The following is a 27,363-nucleotide window of genomic DNA, read 5'->3' on the forward strand; positions in this document are numbered from 1 at the left end:
GTCCTTATAGATGAGTGCTGTCTGCGTTGCAGCACAAGACCTGCAGTGCAAGGATGGAGCTTTTTCCTCTAGCTGCACGCTGACTGCAGAAGTTGCTTTCTGCTGTTTCTTAGAGCAGTTGTGTTTTCAGAGATGTGTATTTGCAGTTACCCAACTGAAAGCCTTTCCTTAAGGAATCATTTGGGCTGTCAGCAAGGACAACATGGTATTTTCATGCACACATGCATGATGCTAAAATGCAGCTACTTTTGAACCAATAGGACTTTCTTGTTGCTGGCTGCAGTGTATAAAAATACAGGTTGTTGGGGAATGTTTCTGCTTATGCAGCTAAGTTCTAGGCTTTTCCAGCTGTTCCTGCAGATTTAATAGTTCCCAGTTCTGGGCACCTATGTTGCAGTTCTTGCAGCTTTGTACAAATTTTTGTCATAGAAGCACAAAACATCTCCAAATTCTTGTTTTCTCAGTCTGTTAATTTCCTAGCAGAAGAAATCATATCGTGGCCCTTTGTAGTAAAAAGCACAGCAGCTATGGGACAGGAAGCATTTCTGATTCCACTATAAACCTCACAGAAGCTGGAAGAAGTTTCTTTTTCATCTTCATCTCTTCTTAACCAGACTCTCAAGACACAGCAGGGACAAAAGGGATGAAATTCTGTAAAAGGAGTGTTTGTCAACTTCTTGTCTCTCTTTCACTGTAATGACATGTAATTAAGTACCTTGAACTTTAGAAGTTGCCTGTGAAAAATATTCCACTAATGGAGAGCAACCAACCCCCATTAAGTTATACACAGTCAGCAAATGACTGTAATTATTAGGGCCAGTAGACAAAGCTGAAACACCAGAGGACTTTAGTGTCAGAGTTAATAATTATGCAGCAGCCTTGGCCAAATATTTCTCTTCCAAGCTAAGTATTTAATATCGTCACCATAGAATATTAATGGAATTGCCTGCTATATGTGAAGCTGTTGACTAAGCTCGTTGTACAGTGAACTGCAGTGGCTCAAATTAGCCACAGTGAATGGAGAGATCAAGAGCTCTGCATCAGCTGGCAGCACCAGCAGGCCGCCTTTAATACTGCTGCCCTGGGGGTATTAAGGTAAGGTCTAGGGACAAAGGGAAGGGCATGGCAATGTCATGCTTCAGGAATTCAGAACATCGTTTTCTTGCAGAGTGAAGGATGCTTTTCACTATTGATTAGGTATCTCTGGGAAGCAGGTAGGAATATATTTCCTAAACCTAACAAAGTAGATTAGGTGTTGCAGAAAACACCTTTGGTTTTGGTTGCTTGGGTAAAATGACTCCATCCGTGCTGTAAGTGAGGAATAATAGAAAGCTGTTGCAGACTGTTGGCACATAGTGAGATCTTCCCAGATGGGGAAGGAAACTTTTGGGCATAATGTAGCCACAAGTCAAGCATCAGTGTAATCATCTTTAACTAGCAGTGTGTTTCATCAGCTTTCTGAGAATGTTTTTAAGGCTAATTATGTTTTCATCAGGAAGAGATTTCTGCTTAATTGTAAGGCTGCAAAACCAATGATTGCCTGTCAGCAGTAAAACTATGTAAGTGATATCCCAGACTTTGCAGTGATAACCACAGGGTAAAGTAGCAGGTTTTTTTCTGCCCTCTGACACATAAGCAGACTCGTGTATTCCCTGGAGCATTTTGTATATGACAGTACTGTAGAGATGGCACTGCAGCCTACCCAAGGATCGTATATGGCAGTCCGTTTTAACTGCTGTGGCAATTTAAAGTGTGCTGTGTGCTTGGACTTCTCTTTCTGTTCTTCTCTCAAAGGAATGCAAAATTAAACTGTTTATCAGCCATTGGGCTTGATAAAACTTGCACTAAATCAAGGCTTGCATGGCTCTAAGCAGGTAGTTAAAAGATTTGAGACTAAAGCAAAGAGGGAGGGTGTTCCAAAGAATGTACTGTAAGGTAAAAATAAAGTTCTGCATCAAGCTTCTTCATAACTTGAAGCCTTTTTTTTTTTTTCCCCTCCACATAACCAAGACTGAATCTGTATCTCTGCTGTTTCACAGGTATGGATGTGTGGGGGTCGTATGGAGGACATCCCTTGCTCTCGAGTTGGTCATATATACAGGAAATACGTTCCTTACAAGGTTCCAACAGGAGTCAGCCTGGCAAGAGTAAGTGGCAGTGATGTTCTCCCCATCCTGCACGTGATCAGACACCCGCTTGTGGGGAGGTTTTGTAAAGCAAAGTTCTTCCATTTTCTTTACCTTTTAAGCTATGAGGGATGTTTGACCACAGTGTGACCATGCCACACTTGGAGAGGCAAATTTAGGCTTCTTATACTCAAACTGTACCTTTACAGGGGTCAAACTGGGCAGTTTTTGCAGAAGCAGACATCTAACGAAAAAAAGATGAGAGTCTAGGGGAACTGCAGACTCATGTGCAGACAGCTGCTACACTTAAAATACCATCCACTGCTACACAGTGAGAGAGTCAAGCACAGGGTATGGAATCACCAATTTAAAAAACAAGATAACATCTTTATTTGTATAATACCTCAGTCATTTTAGTTGTGTTCTCCAAGAGCAGCACGCTTCAGAGTGCTGATTGTGTTTTGGTGATTGAAAAGACCTCTCCATTTCAAGCATCACAAACCACTAAATGAGCAAACTGTAATTCTCCACAATGCAAAGTTCCGTGACATCTTATTTCTTAATCTAGTGTAGCCCAAAGTGGAAAAAGCCTTTACTTGTTGTGCACTGGTTTTGTCCAATTAATTTCTCAAATTGAGAAGGAATTGCATTGCCCTCTGGTGGGAGAAAAAAATCATAGGAGCAAGAAGGCTTCAAAGCTACAAACTACAAAAAAGTACCCTGCTGCTCTGCAGTCTTAGGGCTTGCAAAGTGCTGCAGTGTTTTTCAGTTTAGTAGCATCACCCTAGTTAGAGATTTGGATTTATTGCTTAGCCCAGAAATGACCTATCAGAGGAGCAGAGCGCTCTCCTGTCTGTGCCATCCCTTCAGGAAGGAGCTGTATTTCTTTTGATTCAGCATTTGACTCTTGTATACCCTCACAGTGCTGGAAGGCACTGGTGGGCAGGTGCAGGGAAGGCTATGTCTTATGACTTATTAAGGTTACCTTGAGATGAACGCCTGTTTTTGCCTTGTGTAGGCTGAACTTGGGGCAGGGGAGCACTGCTCATTCTTAGCATCCTTGTTTTTTTTTGGCAGCATCTGACCACTGCAGGGCTGACTGCCCTCAGGTAAGTCGGACGATGCTGAGGGGTCACTGCAGTCATGGCTGCCTGCAACACATTGCTGTGTGGCACCAGGAGAGTGCCTCATGTTGCCAGAGCTCAGTCCAAGGTCCAACAGTTGATTGAGTGATTCGAACAGCTCAAGTCTGCGTTATGTTCTTTTGTGTCTGTTGGTTTTATTTTGGCGGGGTTGTTGTGCAGAGCAGTGTGAAACTTGCCACTGACAGGAAATAAACCCTTTGCTTCTGTTCCTAAGGGTCGTCTGAAAGAGGTGCACTCCTACTCTATCTTGGAGTTTCTCTTAAATGGCTTTTTAAGCCATGAAACCAGAAAAGAGTGGTAAGAAAGGATACTGTGAACTGAAGCTTTCTATCAGGGAGTAATGCAAATCCAGTTCTTAGGTGAATATAAAATGTAACAGGGAATATTTAAGAAAGAACGATTTGTCAGGGACCTTTGAATGGCCAGTGGAATTTACCAGCATCATTCTCTGACTTGCTTCTTTTTTGGAAAAAAAAACTGAAACAACTTTTGATTAATGTTGTTTTTCTGAACCACAAGGCGCTGGATATAATGGCTAAGTGCCAGGATTCTTTTTGACCTCAGCTGAAAATATCTTTCTAAAAATCCCTTGGAACTAGAGAATAATAAAAATAATCTTTGTCCTAAAGCCGGAGAGAGAGAGTGGATGTGAATGAAAATCCTTTCTGAGCTAAAACGGGAGAGCAGTGCTGAATGCTAATGTCAGTAGTTTGTGCAGAGAGTTCTCGTGTGTTTCTCCCCTCCGTTTTCACACATGGCAATTACCCACACAGAATCTGAAGCGGGTTGCTGAGGTGTGGATGGACGAGTATGCAGAGTACATCTACCAGCGCAGACCGGAGTACCGGCATCTTTCTGCAGGAGACGTCACGGCTCAGAAGGAACTCCGCAACAACCTCAACTGCAAGAGCTTCAAGTGGTTCATGAGTGAGGTTGCATGGGACTTGCCGAAGTTTTACCCACCAGTGGAGCCTCCTGCAGCTGCCTGGGGAGAGGCAAGTTTGTGCTCTGAAACCTGCCGTGGGCAAGCACGCTCAGTTTAGGACATTAAAGTTGCCTTAGCCCTGTGCTGCAGTATTTAAGCAAGTATTTAAAGATCCTGCTTGATATGTTTCAAAGACCAGAATTCCCATACTGTTACGTAGGTTTAATCGATGAAAGCAGTTAAGCAGCAGCTTCTATTAGTGCTCAAATACAAACAAAACAAAAAAGGGACTTGGTTTGGTCTGCATGCTGCATTCCTAGACAAAGGCAGAACATGGCAGTAGGGTAAACTGGAAGGAGGGGGCAGCTGAACACTAGTAGGAATCTTATATTTCCAAAGGGCTGTACAACTGTTCCGAGCTACTCTGCACCTTCATTTCCACGTCTGAAAACCAAGAAAGACATTTTTGTTTTTGAAAGAGTCACCCCAGTGGTGAGGTACTGAATTGTTACACGTAACAACACAGTGGGCTCTGCATCTGTAGAGCTGATGGTTTTCGCTGTGACCTGCAGGTTATTTTACAGCTGTCTCCTGATGGGTCCCATCTGGGGCTTGTACTTTCTTCTAGCTGTTACCTGCCAGCTCAGATATGTAGTTAAGTGAGAAATCTTAAAACTGTGTTCATACAAATGCCGCTGTTATTTGAAGCAGTTTAAGCCTTCTTTCCTGTTGGCTGTCACTTGATAAGAGGAGATTTGAGCACTAATTTAATATTTCAGATACGCAACGTAGGAACTGGGCTGTGTGTGGACACTAAACATGGATCTCTGGGATCCCCGCTGAGGCTGGAAAGCTGCGTGAAGGACAGAGGAGAGGCAGCATGGAACAACGTGCAGGTAACAGTCCCTCTGATCACTCATTTGCTCCTAAATAAATCTGGGGAGCAGGAGTTGCAACAACAGGTGAATGTGAAGCAAGGCTGTTGTAGAACTGTCAGGTGAAGGGAGAGTGCTGTGCACCCCAAGGCTCACGTGCACATTGCTTCTGATGGGCTTGGCAGCAGGATGTGACGTGCTTGCGGCAGAGTCTGCAGTCTGGCAGCCTTCATGCAGAGCTTTTACCTCTGCTTTGAAGTTCTCAGGGTGAACAAAAGACGGCACAGGAAAACAATGTGCCAAAATAATAAAAGAAACCAGTAACAAGGCAGCTGTAATATGTAACAAAGTGAATATTAACTTCAAAGGTTGTGCTGAAAGAAGTGATAGAGGAGCGTCATGCATATTAATGAGCCTGCAGAAGCATTCAATAACCACTTACTATCATCCTTCTGACAGGAGGCAAATGCATTATAAACACCCAACCACTGCTGGAGAGAGATGAAACTGTCCAGGCTATAGATTCACCCTCTCAACATATAAAGTGCCAGAAACGACAGCTTTATTGTAAGAGAAGGGAGGGAAATATTAGTTTGTCTAAACTGTAGCAACTGGGCTGAGAAAAGATCAAGAAAACAATGCCTTTATTATTGAGCCATATGTAATTCTTCAGGGCAACGGCTTCAGTGGGAGATAGAGGGCTGCTGCCTATCAGTTTTGACACATGAAAACTGGAAACCAATTTACTCAGACACAGTCCAAAACTGAGCCTCTGTTGTGTCAGGAGGATCTTCAACAATTAGTGTTGGCTTATGTTTAGGAAGAGAATGTGTTTTGGACTTTTGTGTAGCCTTGAACCTCAATGATTATGGTAATTTCTCCCACAAGAGCGGTCTAAAGGGAGATGGGAACAAAGCTGCTTTGTGCAGAAGTTTTTTTGGCCACACTGCATCAAATAGTAGCACTCCACTCATTACTGGTTTATCTTAGTGCTCCATGAGATCTCTCTGTGGAAAAGACTGTTCCCCTGCCTGGCTCTAAAAGGAGCCCCAAAACAGCCCCTTCCCAATGAGGGCCATGAGGGATTGTGTGCTGGCCAATATTCACAGAATCACAGAATGGCCAGGGTTGGAAGGGACTTCAAGGATCATGAATCTCCAACCCCCCTGCCGCATGCAGGGCCAATTCCTGCAGCACTGCATAGAAAGGATATGCTGGCATCCAGCAGCTTCTATTAAAGCTATGATTTGGCCAGGCATTGATAGGTTACGCCTAGTTACTAGAGATAAAACCCTTTTTCTTTCCTGTTTCCCTTCTTTTACTTCACCCCAACAAAGAGGTCTAGGACAGGCTGACAGATCATTGCAAGGTCAATATGGAGCACCAGGAAGCATTGCCCTGCTGTTAACCCTTGTGACAGTTCAGTGGAGTGGGGTGGGGAGCTGTAAATCTCCTGTTTTCTTGTGTCATAAGGCATGGGGCAAACTATTCTCAAGGTGACTGCAGACTGTGTATGTAGACTTGAATATTTACTGCCAGCCTTAACTGAGAGCTCCTGTAGCTCTTCCCTGTTTTTGCTAGCTGTGAAGTGCTGTAATTGGTCAGCTGCTCACTTAATCCTTGATGTATGTCTGCAATGCAGAGACATTCAAGTCTGCCATTAGTATCCAAGCTAACTAGCATGGCAGTTTGCAGCTGCACAGACTCATTTAGCATGCTGTGTGGCAGTCCACATGGTAGCTGTTATAGACTCCCCTCATTAGCAGTCCCTGTCCCCAAAGGTGGAAGCAGTTTTTCTCTAGGATAGTTTTGTCCTTTCTTGAAGCAACCCCCACCCTGTGGGCAAAGAAGGGAATGTCATTCTGCTGGTGCAAGGACTGTGTCTGGTACCATCCTGAGGGTCCTGTTTGTCCTAGCAGGTATTCACATTTAGCTGGAGAGAAGACATCCGTCCTGGGGATCCTCAGCACACCAAGAAGTTTTGTTTTGATGCCATTTCCCACAGCAGCCCTGTGACCCTCTATGACTGTCATGGGATGAAGGGGAACCAGCTGTGGAGATACCGAAAAGTGAGTGTGTATGTGTGTGTGTGCGTGCATGTATAAGGTGTCAAATTGCCTATAGTCACCTAAATCTCCTTAAAACGACAGCACCTAAGTCTTAGTTGACTCTTCATCTGTTGTTGTTGTGCCACTAATTACCTTTGATTAGAAAGAGGTTGCTGCCCTTCTTCACTGGTTACAAAAGGTAAGCAGTTCTTCTCCAGGGCTTGCTAAGCAGAAGGATGTTGTCCTTGCAGTCCTGTCTGCTGCTGGAAGTGAGATAATGTAATGCCCTTGCAAAACCTGTTTGCAAAGAGTTGTGCTGTGCTTATTGGTTTGTTCTAAACACTAGAAGGTCATGCCAAAAGTAGATAAGGATTTATTCATCTTACTACTAAGCAGTGCTTTTGTTTCAGGCAGGTAAGTAAGTTCTTGATTAAATGCCATATCTGAGTCCTTGCAGTCCATATGCACAGTGCTGCAGAGTGACTGGAACAGGATGTGAGCCTGGAGTCTGCAGAACCTGCCTTCAGAAATAGGTTCTGAGCTTCCCAGTGCGATTGTTAGCATTGGGCTCTCAATACCATTGCATGGGGTGGAAATTGAGGTAATACTTGCCAAACAGTAAAGCGCAGAACAACTTATTTGGATACATTCAAGTGATGAAGTGTCTTGCCTTGGTTTTTAAGTCTCGTTTCGGTTGGTTTTAAATTAGCTGTGCTCCTCTGCTTAGCAACCTCACAAAATGTATCTTCTCCAGGACAAGACCCTCTACCATCCAGTAAGCAGCAGCTGTATGGACTGCAGTGAGAGTGACCGAAAGATCTTTATGAACAGCTGCAATCCTTCATCTCCAACACAGCAGTGGATATTTGAACATACAAACTCAACCATCTTGGAAAAATTTAACAGAAATCTTGATCTTTAAAAGACTGAGAATATATATATATATTATATATATATTTTACAATTATAGTTTTTACTGGGGAGGGTTACAAAAAATTTTTTAAGAATCCTTTTTTTTTTTTTAACAGTTAATGAAGGTAAAAGGGAGAATCTCAGGAGAAGGTAAACTAGCAGGGCCAGTCTTTATTGTGAAGATGCTGCATCCTTCTCTTCTGGTAATGGTGGAGTTCTAAAGGCTTTGCCAGAGCCATTTCTGTGCTGAGATGAGAACAAAAACTCTGTTTTCAGAGGAGTCTGAATGTGATTCAAGCTATTTTATTTTTATTTTTTAACTGCTCTATTTCCCTTGTGGGTCTGGTGGTAACTGATTTTATTCTCTAGGACCCTCAAATACAGTACTTTATGTAGCTGCTATACCACCTGCTGAAGCATTCCCGAATATGTGCTTTATCTTTCAAATTCCATCTAAGTAAAATCTTGGACACAAAATTAAATTCTCTGATGTCACAGGCATAAAAAAGAAATAGGCCATCAAAATGTGAAATGAAATGAATTTTTTTTTTCCTGAAACCAAAATATATTTCAAGCAGATTGACTGTTATTGCTTTCCAAATGATAGCTTTGATAAAGGAAAGAGCTCTAGAGGAAGTGCAGCCGAGTGTTGGGGTTATTGCTGCAGTTATTGGTGATGAGGAATCTGGGTTTCTGGTCCATTTGTTTTGCAGTCAGTTTGTCACTCGCTGCTGAATCCTCAAGGTGAAAGATCAGCAGAGCTTTTAAGTGAGCACAGTTCTTACAAGTTAAGATTTTTGGATACCAAACTCACTTTCTGTTCAGCACCATTTTATCATGGAGACCTCTAGGGTTTCTTAGAGTTAAATGTGAAGGCAACTTTTGTTTTTCCTTTAGAGATTAACTCACTGGCGTGAACAGATTAATTCAGAATAATTAAGTCAGGGCTGGGATTAGCCATTAGTTTTTATCCATTTGTAGTTTATTCTAATCATGAGTCCTGTGGTCAGTGGTGTTCTAGGCCTGTGGGAATGCACTCTCCCTTTCTTTCCCAACATCCACAGAACTGTACAGTTTCTAGTGACTGGAAACCTGCTGCTTAAGTAGAGATGTGGAATCCAGGGGCCAGCTGATACCCTGTTCCTTGTGTAGTCGGTTAGCAGTGCAAGGTAATACCCTTCTAGTCTGGCTACAGAATCTACCACACACAACCAGAACTGTCTCATCCCTCAAGCTGGAAAAAAGTGCTGACACTGAAGAATGAATGGAGAACTATCAGTATGAAGTCTGAGCTGAGTGCTTGAAAAAAACAAAAACACAACAAACGTGCTGGTTTAAAATTGTTGCAAAAACAATAAATCAGCTGTCTTATTCTGAAGGCAGCAGTTGCATTTCATGGTAAAAAAAAACGTGAATGAAGATGCTGCCTAAAGGAATAAAATCAGCCCTTTCCAATAATTGTTCAGTTCCACAATTTGTCCAGCTGAGCATTTAGTAATGTTGAAGGCGGAAGTAGCGTGCAACCAGCTGTGGGAGAGTGAAAGTCAGCAAGTATTCAGGATAGGTGCAGTACAGCACCCTGGGTCTCTTGAGAAACATGGTTAATGGATGTGACCTCCTTGAAAGCTCTGTTCTGGCATATCTTTCTCTTCTGTTAAGTGAGGGAGTTGGCTCTCACCTTTGCAGAGCTCCAGAAGAAGCCTTTTCTCCTGTTGCCAACTGTGGGATCGTTACCTGTGTTTTAGATATATTTGAGGCCCTATAGAGCTGTGTCTGTAAGTTGGGAGCAGACTAGGACAGAACTAGCTGCCTCTGTAGCTCTAACGTCTGTTATGCTAACTCTGAGGTTCAAAATCATTTCCACCTTTTGTGTCCTCACAACTGAGGCTGTATCTGACCTGCTCTACTAATTCACCTGGTACAGGCAGTCTCAGAGCAGGGGAAAAGTGGGCACTGCACTGCAGCTGGGTGTGGGGTTGCCAATTCGTGTCTAACATTTGGGGAGTGAAGAAAGGAAAGAAGATCTAGACTTCCTTGAGACAGTTCTGCAGCACTATTCTATGGAGGTGAGACCAATGTCAGTCAGAGTTGACATCATATGTTCTCAGTATCTGCAATATGTCTGTCATTGGAATCTCTTTTCGCCCCTGTGGGAGAGAGCACCGCTTTCCAGTGCTTTGTGTCTGACTTGCTTTCCTTAAGTTATTAATGCTCTCGTTAGTCTAGTAGTGCTGACTGTGGATCACTAGACGGCCTGAATAAATGTCTTTATGAATGTTTTAATACCTGTGGAACAAGAAGCTCTTTGTCCATGATCAGTGCAATTTTCATTTTTTAATAATTGCAACACAATCAGCAAGTGATGTACGTGGACTGTAGGGCTTTCTGCTTGCAGCTTTGTGTGTTTTTGTTTTCTAACAAGAGGGTTTGTTTCTGTTTCTAAAATGCATGGCTTGCTTTGTACTTGGACTCACTTTGTGAAGAGAGCTTTGGAGTCCTAGCTGCTTGCCCTACTGGACGCTTGCTTCAGAAAGAACTACAGTAATGAGCAGGTCTTTTACCACAGAGTGATCTTAATTGAGTGAGAAAGGACAGATAGTAGCAGTATGCATCAAAAGACATGGGGATGTTGAGGCGTTTTGTCTTCAATAACCAATTACAATACGTGGAAACCGGAGCTTTAGGGTGACTGGTCCTATGGGTGCTTCTCAATATTGTTGATCTCATTTGTTTTCTAAAGATTTGGGGTTCTGAACTTGTAAGTGCCCCACAAATTCTGTACATTTCTCACTGGCTCACTGGGCTTTGAGCTATTAATTTATTTACATCCGTTATAAGTTTCAGTACCCTAGAGGCTTTGCTGACTAATGTGAAGACTTAATATAGCCAACCATCCACTGATTGAGAAATAGAAGCTGTATTTCACCATCTACATCTTTAATTGGGCCTTTGCTGGGCAAACTGGTTGATTATTCCGATTACGTCTGGTTATTTGTAAGCAAAATTGCTGAAGCATGAATACACAAGCAAATCTTCGTATCCGCATGCAAGCTGAGACTGGAGATTAAATACCAGTCATTATCCAATGCCAAATGTTTTTCATTTTTTCTCCTTAAAATATTCAATCAAATCCTCACTCCATGGTTGCGTAAATTCTGCTGCTTTAAAATATCAGAATCCCAGACAAGAGTGAGATCCTTGGATGTGTGTTATGATGCGTAATTATACTTTGATTTGCTCTTGAAGCTCTCGTTGTTTCATACAGGTGCTAACCTCCAAGGCCTACAGAGTAATGTTTGAGGACTTTATGCATGCAAGGTGTCCTTTTTCATGCCTCAGCATATAACTTTGTTTTTCACGTTGTAGTAGAAGAAAGAGTGAGCCTTACTGAAAGGGGAATACAGCATCCTTAAAATAAAGATGTGCCTTTTTAAATGTAAATGTACAGCAAATGCTTAAACTTGAACCATTTCCTAGTGCCTTGCTGGACAAGAGAAGAGGGGAAGGGGCCGGGGGGATGAGGGTGTATGAGAAAGCTTGACTCATGCAGAATTTGTGTGTGTGCATTCTTTTTAATGTGTAAGTGCAAAATTTGTGTGGGTGACAGTAATTCAGAAGCTCCTGGGTTTCCTCTGTTAAATTGATGTCATTAATGACTTGGGGGTGGGTAGGGTGGACATTATCACTAATGAGTAAAGCTAGACCAGAGGTTTTCTTGATAGCTTTCGGGTGTTCATGGTGAAGGCTAATGAGTTTCACTGGCATGTGAGGTCCTGCCTTTCATGTTCTGAGTATCCAAATAGGAAATCACAAATAAAAATGATCAGATCTGTAGCAGCAGTGTCTTACAGAAAGTTGATACTTTCAATCGCTAAGAAGCTTTGAAAGGATACGTTCAAATCTAATACAGAAGTAGCAAGAAAGCAATTTCTCCCCTTAACTTTCTTCCTGGTTTGTTTTACTGTAACATCTGTGCACAGGACTTTGCTTTCCTTCACTGAAAATTTCCAGGCAGCAAACTTTCCTCTCCCTGCTGCACTGAAGTCAAACAAGCACCACCAGCAGCCAGTATTGCAGAAGATATTGTTCTCATCGTAGGATCGTTACAGTAGCTCTACTGACTTGCATCACTGAGGGGAGATGAGGGAGATCTCTTAAAAGTTGTATTGGGCAATTGCATAACTGCTGGGTGTGAAAAGGGAGTAGCCTTTGTTTTAAATTCTTTCAAGATAGGAACAGACACTTTAATAGTTTTGACTGGAGAGAACCAACAGCCTCTAGCAGTCAGCCTGTAATGTTTTCTTTCAGTCAGAAGAGTGCTGTTAAAATTGTGTGAAACAGACTGGCTCTGCTAGCAGGGGATCCAAGTGTGCTGTCTGTTCCCAACTGCTGTGGTTCAAGTTCATACTCACCTACTGTGTTTCTAAGCACTTGCGACAAAGGAGCCTGATAGTGCCTAAGGGGTCCTTGCCTGAGAAGCAGCAAGGTAGATTTGTTTTAACAGTTAGTTAGCATGACAAGCTTCTTAAATAGTTAGCAAACTATTGCCAAAATGTTGAAGAACTTTAGGTTACTTCAGGATCTGTGAAGACCGGTGTGAAAGGCCTGTCAAAGGTTATAGACGGTAAGAGGGGAGCCAGGCTGCGAGTCAGGAGCACTAGGAGGTGCTGCTCCATTTCTCAGTGCATCAAGCAATAGGCTTGAGTCACCTAAGCAAGGTGAGTATGTGTGCTGGAGTTTCCTAACCAGTGTAAGATTTAGCTGTAAGTGCTTCATTTTTCTACCTTAGTAGGTGTTCAGCTAGCTCCTTTGTAGTGTCACACTTGAACTTGGAGATCTGTGTATGAAAGTAGGCAATGATATATTACAGAAATCCTCAGTAAAACCCTATGGCTATTTTTTTTTAAAACTCTGCTTCTGCTAGCTGATTATGCTCACTGCATTTGAGCTTTCTTGATACCTCTGTATTACCCAAAGGACTTTAGGGATTCCAGCAGTCTTATGTAACGACACTGGATCCTGTGGTCTCAAAGCTACTAGTTCAACTCTTGGAAAAGAGTTTTAATCCTAATTAGAGAGCAAGCAAATGAGACCTTCAACCACAAGAGAAGTTCAAACAAAAAAAAAAGATGACCTGATCAAGCTAAAAGATGAAAGTATTTACCCTTGTGATAAAAGCAACAAATAGCTTTATTCTGTAGGATGGTGAAGAGAATTGGTTTTAAAGATATTCTTCAGAATCGTGGTGATAAGATCGAAGTTTGTCTATACCTTGTACTGCATGCATTTTATCTGTAAAACTGGATGGTGCCTCTTGAATTAGTGTATATTTATTTCTGTGCATATTAGGACCAACAGCCTAATATCTGGGGGTGGTAAAGGACTTGTAGCACTTTAATGTAGTAGCTTTCATAAACTGGGAATCATTGATAGAATGCCTAGTGTTTTTAAAGTTGAATGGACTTCCTTTTATAATATATTTAAAATAAATTTTTAATGTGTTTTCTGAATCTGTGTATGCAGAAATGACTGTCCCTGACTGCTTTGCTCTGGTGATTGATTTTCTTTCTCTCTGCTTTTAGAAATAGCTTCATTACCTGGTCTGGTGTTTCTATACCATAGGATTCCTGACACAAGACACAGTGCTCTCCTCCAGCCCCACTGGGAAACATCCAGAGATGTCACCATTTCTTCCCAAAGCTCATTTCTATATGTCTCCATGGGGTAAAACTGAAAAACAGTGCAATAAAACGAAGGGGGGCAGCAGTATTGTGTGAAAATGCAGGTGTGAAGGTATGGAAAGGCTCTTCCTTTGGGAACAGCAGACGACTGCAAGGCAGACTCCTAGGGGAAGACTGCGCTGTGATTCTTGGCCATGGAAGCATTTCAGTGGGCAGTGCATGCCTATAGCTGTGGGAGTTTAAGCACCATAGCAGTGTCACCTTCAACTCAGTGTATGCCATCACGGAAATGGTGATGAGGGAGGGAACCTGTAGCACCACTAGTGCTGTGATTCTATGGGCCTCCAACACAGAGTGAATGGGAATACTCTGATTTCTGGCTGGAGGTGAAAAAAAGGCCATCTCAGGACATCTTTTGCAGCACGTACTCTTTGGGGAATAGTATTTCTGCCTCAAGAACCGTGAATGATGCCATTAAAACAGCAACTTCCAGATGACAGCTATACTGCAGACCTATCTTTAGAAGGTAGTGCTGTTCCAGGTAAGATTTAAGGGCCTGTGCGGGTTTCCTTAATTTCATTAGAGGCTGACTCGGGTGAGCAGGCTATCGCTGCTTCAAAGGCACTAAAGCTGCCTCGGTGCTGATGGGTGTATGAAACATTGTTTCTCACTTCATTGCAGTTCCCACAAAGAATTATTAGATCAGGTTAGTGATAGATACCTAATAAAGAATGGCTCTGTGAAGCAGTTTATTTTACAGCAAGCTAGTTCTGGTCCAGCAGGCTGTGAAATCTTCAGGTTCCCATGAAGATAAATATGCTGAAATAGACTGTAATTATATGAAGACCTCCACGTTCTTTTTTATGGAAGACTGAAAAGATGTGTCACTGCATTACCCTGAGCTGGCAGGAGCTAGCATTGAAATAGCAAACAGCAACAAGAGAAACTTGTTTGGTTTTTTTTCCCCCGTTAATAGATATTGCAAGACAACTTGAAAAAAAATAATTTGTTTCATCTGCATTGGGCTCAGGGTTTACATGAAATTTACAGAAATGAAATGCAGTGGGATGGTAAATACCAACCCGTGCCTCTTTCTCCAGCCAACTTCGCATGGAGGCATTCAAGGAGCACCTGCAGCATCTCCTTGCTGCTGGGACAGGAGGAAGCCGTGGCTGTTACCATTAAGTTCTCTTTTATCCGATTGCTTGCTGCTCTCGTCTTCTGTCCCTGCAGTCTGTGTTGGGAGTTTGTCGAATGCTGAGGCAGTCCTGCCTGACATTTGAGTTTTATTTGTATCATTAAGATAAAAGAAAGGTGCTATCAGGAAATCTAAGACCGCAGATGTACTGTCACTCCTCCGTGCTTCCCATTTCCTTGGTCTATGTACCAGCATACTGCTTCAGGCAGGCTCCCAAGCAATCAGGATGGAAGCTTTTATCAGTGGGGGCTTTTTGCTCCTCTAAGTTTCTTTCCTCTTCCTTGTCCACTTGCTGGGCTGCAAGGTGAAGCTGTTTCCACCCCTCCCCCTTGGAGTGGATGGGTCTGGGCCTGCTGTCCACAGGAGAGTGCACTGTGGTTCTCCAGTAGCTGTAGGGACAAACAAATTACTCATTGACAACGAAAACCAAGACAAGAGTCAACTATGGAGGAAGTGTAGTGAGACTGAGCCCTGCCCTTGAGATTTATTCTGACACACTTGGCGATGCAAGGGCTGCCTGGAACGTGTGTGTTTTAGTACTTTTGGGCTGTCTTGGAGGAAGGAGAGGCCACAAGTGTCAGTGTTGCTGTGTGGGCCTTTGAGGTATTTCACATGGGCAATTTCAGCCCAGCTCATCCTGCACTAAAGCGCGTTTTTCCATCTGTATGAGTGCTTTGCAAAAATATGTTATCCTATAGCACGTTGTTTCTCTGGTTGTACAAGAAGCCTCCTCAGGAAGATGGGATGACTTTCCGCTTCCCGTGCCCACTGGCAGTGTTTGCTGTGTTTGCTGCCTGCTGGCCTGCAGGTGACGGCGCTTCCAAAGTGACACCTTTACCAACATTCATTTCTTTGTGCATGTTTCCAGTCGGCCTGCCTGGGGAACATGCTTCCAAGCTCACTCTTCCCTCTCTCTCTGTTGTGTACTTAGAAATTATATGTATTTAATAATCTCCTAAAGGAACCTCAGTGTCGGGTGATGCCCAGAAAGCGTCAGAGTTATTTACGAGGGCAGCAATGCACGTTCAGCCCCAAATTTTCTTTTCCTTGGTGTTTTTTTGGTGCTTTTTGTTGTGGTGGTGGGGTTTTTTTTTTGTTTGTTTGTTTGTTTTGGTGGGGGGTGGGTTTTTTTGTTTTTTTTGTTTTTGCGGTGTTTAATTAGCCCAGCGCCCAGGCAAGGGCCGACCTGGGGAGCCGCCGGGTTTCGCCAGGAGGCATGGTTGCCTCCATGCACCGCCGTGAGGGACGCGGGCCCGGCGCTGAGGGGAGACCGCTGCAGAGGGGGGTGGGGGGGGGGCACCGCGGGGCCCTGGCAACGGCGCGCGCCCCCCTCTTCCCGGCTTTCCGGCTGCCGTACGAGAGCGGGAGAGGGGCGGAGCCTCGCTGTAGCGGCAGACGGACGGCGCTATCCCCCAATAGGATCACAGAGCGGCGGGGCTATGCCCCGCCCCCGGGTCTGGTCCACCCAATCAACGCCGTGCTTTCAGGCGGGGGGGCGGGACTTCCGCCGCCGGGGAGGCGGTTTTGTGTGTGTGAGAGCGGTGCGAGCGGGGTCTCAGCTTTCTCGGGGGGCGACGGCGCTTCTGAGCCCGGCGCGGCGCGGCCCGGCCTCCGCGGGCACCGCCGGTAGCGAGCGGCGGCGGGCGGTCCTTCCCGGGCCGCTTCGGGGGATCCCCCCCGCGAGGGGACCCCTGCAGGCGTGGGGGGCCCCGGCGGGCGGCGGGGTCCCCCCGAGGGCCGCTCGCTGAGAGGCGGCGGCGGGGCGGCGGCTCCCTCCGCGGCGGTCGGCTCCGCGCTCGGGGCCGAGGGGCGGGCGGGTGGGCGATGAATGGGTTCAGCACCGAGGAGGACAGCCGGGACGGGCCGCCCGCCGCCCCCTTTTACGGCCAGAGCTGCTGCCTCATCGACGACGGTGATCGCTGCGCGCGGCCCGCGGGCAATGCGTCCTTCAGCAAGAGGATCCAGAAGAGCATCTCGCAGAAGAAGCTGAAGCTGGACATCGACAAAAGCGTGAGTCGCGGCCTCCGGACGTCGCGCCTTCCCGGAGATCCCCGGGCGCTGCGGGGTGCGGAGCCGGGCTTGGTGCTCGGCAGCAGGCGCGGAATGCAGGCGGCACCGAGCCGCGGAGCGGAGGGCGGCGGGGTCGTTCGGGTTGGGCGGACGGGCGGCTGTGCGCTTTGGAGGCTGCCCTGCTGTTTTAATGCGGGTTTCGTGCTGGAACACGCTCGTGCTGCTAGGTGAGATAAACGGTGCGGATTGTTATCTCGAGTTAAGCGTAACCGACTCTGTTAATTAAGGAGAATGAATGGGCAGCCTGACCTCGTGGGTGGCAGCCCTGCCAGCGGGTGGGAACGAGGCGATCGTTAAGGTCTCTTCCAGCCCGTGCCGTTCTGTGATTCTGCGAACGCGATAGTGGAGCGGGTTACTTAAAAATAAACCATTGCATCAAGCTCAGAATGTGAGGTGCCTTTTAAATAGGGCGCTTGCACATGTGGTGGCTGGTTGGCACTGAGCAGCTTGGTTTGCTGCTGACTGCTTTGTGCCACGAAGTGACAGCTGTCAGCTGAAGATAGAAACGGGCTTGCTGGGCAGAGAATGCATAGAGCGGAGCAGTGGTGGGGGCTGCAGAGGGCTTTTCTCAGAAGTGAGGCTGTTGCCGGAAGTCTGCTCTGCCTGCTTTTCTTATCTGATCTCAGATTGAAAGCACTGAAAGGTAAAGAAGGTGAAGTTTCGAGTCCTTCATTTGGCAGCTTCTTCTGTTGCTTACGTCCCTTTTACACATCCAAGATACAAAATGTGATGGAAAGAAGGGGATCTCTGGGGTTTTAGGAATAAAATGTTGTTTCTGCTGGTCACAGGGTGCAGTGGGTTGGTTTGGTGGTGCAGGCACCTCGTTCTAGAAAGTAAGTCTTCATTGCTAAGTTAAGGGTTTCAGAGATAGAAAGAGGAAACCAGATGAATGAAGTGGGGAGTATGAAGTGTGCTGCTTGAAGGAGTTTGGCATGCAGGGTGTGTGCATCACTTGAAGATATTCTTATCTTATTGGTATCAAATAATTTTGATCATTTGTGGTCCTTTTTTTTGTACGTGTGCCACTTCTTGTGAGATAACTTCAGTTAAAATCCAGGGTCTGTGACGAGATAAGCTATGGCAAAGGGATACGTTTGCTGTTAGTTTGCCTCTTTTAACTGAGATAATTAGCCAATTTCTGTTTTGCCTAAATTAATAATCTCACTTACTGTTCAAAACAGAAAGTTTGCAAGGCTGGAACAGAGCAACATATTTCTTGGTAGCACCCTGGCAGTAATTCCTAAACAGATGCATTTCCTCCAGACAGTCCACTGTTGTTTTTTTCTCTGACATGTGATTACAACCATAAAGAAGAAATATGTTATCTGTAGAGGTTCAGCTGGAGCTCTTGAGTCCTTCATTTCCCTTGTTTTTAGTGTTTGTAGTGTAAGCAATCTTCCATGCCTGGGCTTTAAGATTAGAAATTTCTTAACGTTAGCCACGAGGAAGTAAGCAGGTACTCTGTAATACTGCTGGATGCCATTTTTACACTGCCTGTTTTGATTGCTTTTTTTTTTTTTTTACCACTTCTGCTTTTTAGGTGAGACATCTGTATATATGTGATTTTCACAAGAATTTTATTCAAAGTGTCCGAAACAAACGGAAAAGGAAGACAAGTGATGATGGAGGCGACTCTCCTGAGCACGAGACGGACGTCCCGGAGGTCAGTAGCTGCCAAGAGCTTGTAGATTCCTTAACCTTAACCAGTGTTGGGCCTGGTGAAATTTCACTGGAATATTCTCAGCACCACAACAACTGCTGTGAAGTTGCTCTGATTTTTTATTTCCAAGACTTAGCTGATGTGTGATATCCTGGTTTTCTTCGTCATCCCCGTAGGAATTCTCTGATCTTGTAAAGCTTGCTATAAAAAAAGTGTAATAATCTAACTGCACAGCTTTGTGTACGTACCATTTCCAAACAGGGAGCTGCTAGGCTGCTTTACCTTTTTTAGATAAGAAAACCTTACTTCCTTTTTTTGAAGCTAAGCAAACTGTATTTACAGAGGGGACTGGGGTCCTGATGTGGTTCTTTGTTAGCTAGCATGCATCATTTTGCAAAGACTGTAGAGTATCCAATCCATCTCTGTATGACTGGTGAGAACCAGAGATTTTAGGCTTCTGCAGACCTTTGTATGTCATACTTCTAGCTGCTTAAAAATTACATTCAAGTTATGGACTGTATTGGTAGCATTTATTTATTTTAAGGAGGTAGACAGATTTATTTCTGCGTTACAAAATGATAGAATCGCCCCTTTGTCCAGCTGTATGCAGTGTTTGCTTTTTGATGATTCTGGCACTGTTAGCACTGCATGAAGTTGAGCAAAGGTAATCGTGATGGAGGCCCTGAGTTCTGGCCGTGCCAGCAGAGCCCTCTGCTGGATGTGCCTCCCGTGCTGGCAAGGAGCGTTTCTCCTCAAAAGAAAAGTAAGGCATTATGCCAGCAATCCACACACCTGCTTGGAGGTCTGGAAGAAGCACTGAGATTTGTTTTTCCTTTTGAGGATACGTGAGCCTTTGTTGTAGCTGTTTGTGCTTCTGTTCCATCTGGTTTTCTGTTGGAACTTCACAATACTGACATCACATCAGTTACCGTAACAGCTGCTGAAAGCCCAGCTGGCATCCAGGGATGTTGGTGCTACAGCTTGTGTATGCTGTGTGCTGTTTTAAAACTGAGGGATGCTCATCATGTTACCACACATGGAACTGTGCAGCATGTTGGTCTTTATGTCATTTTTTTCCATTTATTTTTTGGGGGGGGGGGAAGGAGGGGAAGGAAATATGCAAAACTTCTCTGTCTCTGAAACGTGGCATTTCTCACATGATCTTCATCCTGCAACCTGCTTGTAAGCAGTGCACCCCCCACTGATATGTTTGAATTACGTTTTATCTCTGAGCTCTGTCTTATGTCACAAGGCATTTGTTCAGTGCCTGCAAAACTGGTATTTTGGATGTGAGCTTTTTAAACCTTATGGGAACAAAAGGTTTCCTTTTGCTCAGAGCTTGCGGAGGTGTAATTGATAGTAGAAATTGGCCAGCAATTCTGTTGACAGCATGTGAACCAGAACGAAATTCCGTATTTCCCTGAGGCTGTTTTAGTCTTTCAGCATTAACAAGTATAAAATAGATTTAGATTTGTCTGTAAGGCAAGCTGACGTGGTTCTGAATGCAAGCAAGGAGCAGCTCTGTTGATGAGGAAGTAGTTATTTTTAGATCACTCTGCATCTATGCTTAATAGATGCTAAAGTGAGCGCTCATCCCCTGTGCTCTGTTTCACTTCCAGGTTGACTTGTTCCAGCTCCAAGTGAACACTCTGCGACGTTACAAGAGACATTATAAGCTGCAGACCAGGCCTGGACTCAACAAGGCTCAGCTGGCAGAAGTAAGTGATAACGAGGTGTTAGTATTCTCTCTTGTTATTAAAATGCTTTTTGCTCCTATGCTGGAGTGCCCTTTTCTTGGATGCTAGTACTTGTAGTGACTAACGTGCAGCATGTGCTCCATGGCAGATCTGGGGGATGGTGTGAACAGAAAGCCGTGTGCTTTCTTTCACCCGGGGTGGTCATGGGAATCATGGGAGGTTGTTCTTAAAAGCATGTTTTAGTAACTTGCTTTTTCCTGCTTCCTTTACTTCTGTATTTATAGACACAGTCTGTTACCTTTAGAGAACATAGTTTTGACTGGCCTGAGTGTTAGCTGAAGATGGCTGTTTTTCTGAAATTAAAGCTTCCCCATTAATAGTTACCTTAAGTGCCCCTATTTTTTATTTCCTTGCAGCCACCTGAACTGCTTGAAATTGCCGATTTTTTTTTTAAGGCAAAATCATTGACCGTGACTTCAGATTCCTTATTTCTCTCCCTTGTCCCAATGTCTTATGATTCTCTAGTAAAGGGTTGGTTTTTTTTCCTTAAGGAAAAAACTCTACTGTTTCTGTCACACCATATTTATTGAGAAATAACTCCCTTGCAACTCTGTTAGTCAGAGTAGTTGTGCTTGACATGCATCTGCTCTTCTTTCTCTCCTAATGGGATCTGAAGGCATTCTCCAGGAAATGTCTTCTCCACACTTAGAGGAACTGTAGCAGTTACTGAGTGATAATGAGGTTATTTTTGTGAGCTGGAGTTTTCACAGCTGTCTTCCCAAAGACTGAACAGTTTTGCTATTACTTTAAAGAACAACCTAAAAAGACAGCAAAACACTTTCTTCTTCTTGCAGAGTCAGCTAGAGAATGAACGTAGAGAATATATAGTGTAGTGCACATAGGAGTAAGATTGTATGTCCTCATTAGTATATCAGATTTATATGTTATAAGTAACCAGTCTGCTGGTTGCCTCCTGCCATGAAGGACTGCATACTTAAGCAATTTACCATGCATATGCCCAGGAGGGGAAAGGAGAAAAAAAAAACAAACCTACTGTGCAAGCAGAAAATAACCTTAAAGGGAGCCTAACTTAAAGTTGTCACACACTTCCCAGATTTCCTGTGAAGTCTGAGCAGCTTTGACACTACGCTGGATCCTCGTCCAGCTCCCATGCTTGAATCACTGCTGCCTGAGGCTCTTAGACTCCTGCTGCTACCCCACCGTAAGGAAAATTCAAACTTCCATAAATCTTCTTGGAGTGACTTATTGCTCAGCCTGCATCAATATCCAGCTCTGGAGTTGTACTGAGAACCAAAAGAGCTTCTTCGATATAAGAAGCAGGTCTCGGCCAGCTCCGGTGTTTTCTACATTCATTTTCTAAGGGGGAAAAGAAAGCAGCTGTGGTTCAGGGCTTACACTCAAATCTGAGATGGGTAGCCTTAACTGAACCCTGACATTCCCATTGCAAATCCCCAGGGATTCCTTTTGGTGAAAGCTTACCCAGTGTATTTTCCCTTGGAATCTAAGACTTTACTACATCTGGTTCACATAGCAAAGTGTTTCAGTGTTTCTGACACCCCACCTTAAAATACTGAGATGCAGGAAGACTTTACTCTTCCAAATAATCTCGGCATGAAATGAGAATATGCTGCTTTGGCAGGAGGACTTTCTGGCTTTCAAATTCCGCTTGTAGGTTGGCTGCAAATACTGCTGACATGGCAAGACTGTGTTCTGCTCGTATGAACGTTCCAGCTGTAAAGAGAGAGACAGAGAGAGGTAAAGGAGGACTGACAGTTTGAATTGTGCATGTTTGCCTAGGAGTGTATTGTGCTCAGCAACCGTAAAATCAGCTTTTGGAAAACGCAGGGAACCCGGAGTTCTGGTTATTTCTGCTTTTAAATTCCCAAATTTCTGTCTTTTTGTATGTTGTTGTTCTAGACTGTCAGTCGACACTTCAGGAATATTCCTGTGAATGAGAAAGAGACTCTGGCTTATTTCATCTATATGGTGAAGAACAACAAGAGCAGGCTGGACCAGAAATCAGAAAGTAGCAAGCAACTAGAATGAAGAGTAACAAGACCTGGAATAGGAGAGATCTTGAAGGAACACGTGGTATTGTGCTTTTTAGATATATAAAAACTTTTGAAGTATATTGTAATTTTTTTTTTTCTAATGCAGTAAATCTGGAAGATGGAAAAGTATAGACAGTTCTTATCAGGAATATTTGAGAACATGTGCACACCATTTTTCTGAAGACTTCTCATTTAAAACTCACGTTGGAATAAAGCAATGACAATAACAAGGAAACAGAGTAAACTTAGGACTGCGGAATCTGTTAACGTTGTGTTCTAAAATCTTTCTGGAAATCTACATCTCAATGCAATTTAGGTCACGGATGGGGTTTTTTCCCCTGAATTCAGCTGTCTCACCAAACGCCATGCAGTTTGTTTTCATGCAGGACTGGAATAGCAGCAGAGATGAAATGCATTGTCGAGGTGCGTGGCTCAGCAGTTTGTCTGAAGCTTGCTCCCCACATACACGTGCTCTGTCTTGCCTTGAGGCAGTGCTTCAAGTCTCAAACTTCTATGAATGCTCCAGCTCACCAACTCTGCTCCACTGAACTACTCAACTAGACTGAAAATTGATTTATTTTTTTTTTTTTAATCTTCCCTTTCCCCCCCTCCCCCCAAAATGGAAGCCAAACAACTTTCTGGAATCTCTTTTTTCCATTTTTTTATTTTTTTTAATTTAAGAACTCACTTCTTAATTATCTATAAGCATTTAAGGAATTTTGCAGCTCCTCAGAATGTGGTATCAAGGCAAATTTGCTGGGAATGATCATGTTGGTAGAAATGCTCTTTCACTTCACTTCTGTCTGTTTCCCTTGTATTCAAGACTTAATGATAGCAGGTGAAACAGTGGGTTGTTAAGACGTCCGTCTCTTAAGCTCTATGCCAGATCAGGTATCAATCAGAAGCAGTGTGACTTTTATACTGACGCTGGTCTTTAACAGGTGTCACAAAACTGCAGTGTGGGTCAGTGTGCTCTGCTTGGTGTGAATCAGACTTCAGCTAATGGATGTAGCACAGTAACCAAGGCGATGAACTGGCTGGAGAGTGGTGCATTTCATCTGTCTCTGTGAATGAGCAGAAGTATGAAAGCACTTTTCTCTTGTGAGCGTTACTTGTGCTTTGCTAAGAGTTCTGTGACCTGGAGGGTGGATTGCTGGTGCTCACAAACAGTGCTGTAGACAGAAATATCTCTGGTTTTGTTATTTAAAGCCAACGTGTCCTTATAAACAACACAGTAGTTATTTTGGCTAAAGGAGCTGATGAAATTGTTGGTCACGTCTGCCTGCTCTCCAGTGACCTCAAGTTCTATACAAGGGGATCTGCTGTAAAGCACCGCTCTGTGTTCATGCTGTCCTAACCATTGTCTCCATTCTGTCGCAAGATGCCAAGACTCCACACACAGAGTATATTCTCAACAAGCCTTAAGCACTGAACTCAACAGTTGAAAACATTGGCTAGCATTTTAGTCACCCGAATCTAGACCATGCTGTGTTGAAGAACAGAACACACGGTCGCAGTCCCAGCTTGACGCTGCGTCAGATGTTTTGTAAGGCACGAGTGAAGCTCTCCCAAGGTCTCTAAAAAATCAAGTCACAATTTAAAGCAAGGTGTCCACATCAGCTTTGAATGGTGTGCTAAAAGTCTAAGGAGATGTTAAATGAGCTTCAGCATGTATAAGTTCTGTGTCATAGCCAGACGTAACCTGTTATGCTACGTGCCCCAGTTGTGAAGTTTTGGGAGCGTGGTGATTTCAGCATTTCCTCGTTCAGTTTGGTGTGAAACCGAAGAACATGGAATAGAAGTGCTCAGAGAATGAGGAGAGAATGTCAAGTACTGGTATTTTGTGAATGTCTCAAAATTTCTGACTTATGGTGATCCTTACTGGAAGGATGGAGCAGCTCCCACATCAGTCAATGAGATCTGGCTTCTCTCATTCAGGACAGATAGCTAGAAGGGTATTTTCTCTGACTGCGTGTTAATATTCAAAGTGCTCACGTAGTCAGAGGATGTTATTAAGAGAAAATGAGTTTCTGAGTTGAGAGTTATGCCTCAGTGTAACTTGTAGACCAAAACTGTATAAAAAAAAAAAAAAAGTGTAGTTTGTTTGGGGTTTCTTGTTATTTGTTTTATTTCTAGGACTAAATACATCTGTTGGGGTGTTTTAGCAGCCAGCAGCAAAATGATTCTTTTTGAGGAAATATGGTGGCAGGTTCCATCTGTTCAGGTGTATTCACTGGAATGCTTTATGCAGAGGTGGTATCCAGGAATTTGTTTTATTTTATTTTTTTTCTGAAAATAGTCAATTGATGTGAAATGTGATCCTTGGTTTCGCTCTTAAGCAATCATACTTTTTTGGAAAACTAATAATAATAGTGATATGTGATGATGAAGTGATGTTTACCAGCCATTAGCAGTTGTTTATAAGGTGGAAGACTTAGGGGCAAGATACCAAAAACCAACCAAACAAACAAAAACCCCAAAAGAATCTTTGGCTGTCAGACCCCATAGCCTTATAAATCCTTGCGAATGCCTTATTGCCTTGTTCTCAACTTAGCTAGAGCAAAACGCCTTGAGCAAATGAAAGCTGATGTCTTGTTGGAAGGGTTGGCCACTTTCTGGCTGCCACGCTATAAACTGAACTCACATGTCAATTCAGTAGCAATATCCATGTTCAGGGTGCCTGTGATTCTTGAAAAGCATTTAGTGTCTAATAACCAGAGAACGCAACAATGCAATTGTCATTCTGTACAATACCATTCTGTGTATCTGATTCCTTATGCTGCATGCCAATTAAAAAACTTTCCAACTCTTTTTTTTTTTTTTTTTTTTTTTTAATTTCAAAGTAAATGTGTTTGAACCTCACACTTATGAAGCCATGAGGTTTTCGTAGCACTTTTAGATGAGACTTGTTGGAAAGGCGGAAGACCCAGATGGCTTTGGCTGGTATGACATCTGGTGGGTGGTGGTGGTTGTTTTTTTGCCTCTTTCACATTTTGCTTTTCACAGTTGGGCCTTAAATTCTGTCTAGCTTTGAACCATGGAGCACAAGCCTTGGGGCATGGGGGATGACCGTATGTCATTCTCCATTTATGATAGAGTGGAAGCTTATTTCTTACAAGCCTGCATAGGAGATGTTCACCCAGGGGTAGAGAACTGTCTTTGAAGCCCTCCAGCCATTACCTAGCCTAACTCAATTCCATAGCCTAATTCAACCCTTGTTGAAGAGCTGCATCAACTTCATTAGACCTCTGATCAGATCCAAATCCATTAATATGAAATCCAAATAATGCAGAAACATCTCTACCAGAGTTAATTTTATCATGTGTGCAGACCCTCTGCTCTCTTTAAGGGAAGAAGAAGAAATAATTACTGGTAGCTGTTGGCTTGAGCTCCACTCAAGGGAGTTTGAAACGTGAAGAGTGAGGTCAGCAACAATCTGGTGGCTGAGAAGTGCGTGCATTTCCAAGGAGGCTGGGTTAGAATGAAGTTTTTGTAACACTTTGCCTCACAAAGAGTATTGTATATCAACCTGAAGTAAGCAATTGCATTAAAAGCTGATGTTTCTTTTGACAGGCACTTTAGATGTTCAGACTAAAAAGCAGAGAGGACAGGCTTGCACTGCTTGGCCCCAAAACTCTGGTGTCCCAGTTTTCCTCAGAAGTGTGGCTGTAAACCACCAGATTCCATGGTGTACAAAGTTTGATCTAAACATGTTGTCTGACATTTTAAAGTTGATCTTACGTACAAGAAGATCGTGAGCCAAAATAATCCATAGTAAATGCATGCTTTCAAGCACATCGTGATAGCAAGGAGAAAAAAAAAAACAACAGGACACAGCCCATGTAAAAGGCTGAGCAAAACACGCTTCCACAGTTAGCAAGGTGGGGGAAGACTCTTTCTGTGTTAACTCTAGTAATGGATGTTTTATGAGAGGGGAAGGAGGGGGAGCTGTGCACTTTACGTCTTTTGGTTGAGCCAAATGTAAATACCAATGGGAGATCTTCAGCAGTAACTGCAGTTGGAGGGAAGAGAAATGGTCTGCTGGAGGACTGTTTATTTAAATTGGCAGATCATTATACTTCCCTAGAGCACTAGCGTCACTTTGCTTCTACAGTTTAACAGAGTGGGTGATAGGAGGTGGTCTCCCTACCACAAGGAGTCCTTGCACTGCCCACAGCGTCGACTGCAGAGTCCTAAAGGTGAAGGAATGTTATTGATGCCTCACTCCTCTTGTCACTGATGTCCTTTAGCCATCTCTAGCTTACCAAGTTAGGGGAGATCTCATTTTCCACTTCCAAAGCGCAAACAGTTAGGATGTAAGATGCTCCTTGCACTTCTCACAGCTGTCCCTGATCTCGTGTTTTTGACTTGGCTGTGAGCACGTCTGTTAGAAATGCATGAAATGGTTGAAGAAAATGTGGGGAGTAGTGGGGGGCTTCTGCCTTAAACCCAAACTTCCCTCACAAGCATCTCTGCAGGCCATGCTGTACACCTCCAGCATCTCCCAGCTGCACCCTGGCAGAGTTGGGTTGGTTCCTGTCCTGCCCAGCACTGGGTGCAGGGGAGGTGAACAGCAGGTAACTCACAGAATGGCTTGGAGTCTTTCAGTGGCTAACTGGGAGAGGAAAACTGTGTTCTCTCTTCTGTTTCTGGCCTCCATGTGTTGTGCTGATATTATGCCAAATGTTTTGGACACCTTGTATTTTTAACTGTGTAATATAGCTGTGTATTGTTAAAGCTACTTAGTAACTTATAGCAAAATTGTAGAACTCATTTCTCTGAGGTGTAGGAAATGTCCTGCTTCCACTGTGTATAAGACTATAAATCTATACTGTCTGACAGAGATGAAATGCTGAATTTCACTTTAATAAATGATCTATCTAGCAAAAAGGCCTACATTCCCTTTTGTATTTGCTTTTCTTCTCTTAGCATTTTCAGCTCCAGAAACAATGGC

The 27,363-nt window shown here is 43.7% G+C and overlaps 2 protein-coding genes across 5 annotated transcripts in view; both read left to right on the forward strand.

Annotated features, from left to right (window-relative positions):
• Nucleotides 1–13,541, forward strand: part of GALNT10 (polypeptide N-acetylgalactosaminyltransferase 10) — an 83,288-nt gene extending 69,747 nt beyond the window's left edge. For all 3 annotated transcript variants that reach the window (XM_042881491.1, XM_042881492.1, XM_042881493.1), the window contains exons 8-12: nt 2,040–2,147; nt 4,045–4,266; nt 4,976–5,092; nt 6,991–7,140; nt 7,874–13,541. In XM_042881491.1, the coding sequence (XP_042737425.1) occupies nt 2,040–2,147; nt 4,045–4,266; nt 4,976–5,092; nt 6,991–7,140; nt 7,874–8,041 (765 nt within the window). In that variant the 3' untranslated portion in view covers nt 8,042–13,541. The remainder of the gene's footprint in view (nt 1–2,039; nt 2,148–4,044; nt 4,267–4,975; nt 5,093–6,990; nt 7,141–7,873) is intronic.
• A 3,193-nt stretch (nt 13,542–16,734) lies between these two features.
• On the forward strand, nt 16,735–27,299 carry SAP30L (SAP30 like). Of its 2 annotated transcripts, none has more exons than XM_042881699.1 (4): nt 16,735–16,920; nt 18,521–18,643; nt 20,260–20,358; nt 22,276–27,299. In XM_042881699.1, exons 1-4 carry the CDS (start codon nt 16,735–16,737, stop codon nt 22,402–22,404), a joined length of 537 nt encoding a protein of 178 aa, XP_042737633.1. In that variant the 3' UTR covers nt 22,405–27,299. The 2 variants fall into 2 exon arrangements, with proteins under 2 accessions (XP_042737633.1, XP_042737634.1); XM_042881700.1 differs by having other exon boundaries at nt 22,263–22,410.
• Nucleotides 27,300–27,363: the final 64 nt, after the last annotated feature.

The sequence above is a fragment of the Lagopus leucura genome, unplaced genomic scaffold (genome assembly GCF_019238085.1).
Source record: "Lagopus leucura isolate 7727_CA_CO unplaced genomic scaffold, USGS_WTPT01 Super-Scaffold_100030, whole genome shotgun sequence".
Lineage (NCBI taxonomy): Eukaryota > Metazoa > Chordata > Aves > Galliformes > Phasianidae > Lagopus > Lagopus leucura.

What these genes read in the sequence shown, in the direction of transcription:
- SAP30L (XM_042881699.1), top strand. Translation starts at nt 16,735, where the DNA reads ATGAATGGGTTCAGCACCGAGGAGGACAGCCGGGACGGGCCGCCCGCC. An exon ending in ACGAGACGGACGTCCCGGAG is followed by an intron (nt 18,644 to 20,259) that starts GTCAGTAGCTGC and finishes TTTCACTTCCAG; the next exon opens with GTTGACTTGTTCCAGCTCCA. An exon ending in ACAAGGCTCAGCTGGCAGAA is followed by an intron (nt 20,359 to 22,275) that starts GTAAGTGATAAC and finishes TTGTTGTTCTAG; the next exon opens with ACTGTCAGTCGACACTTCAG.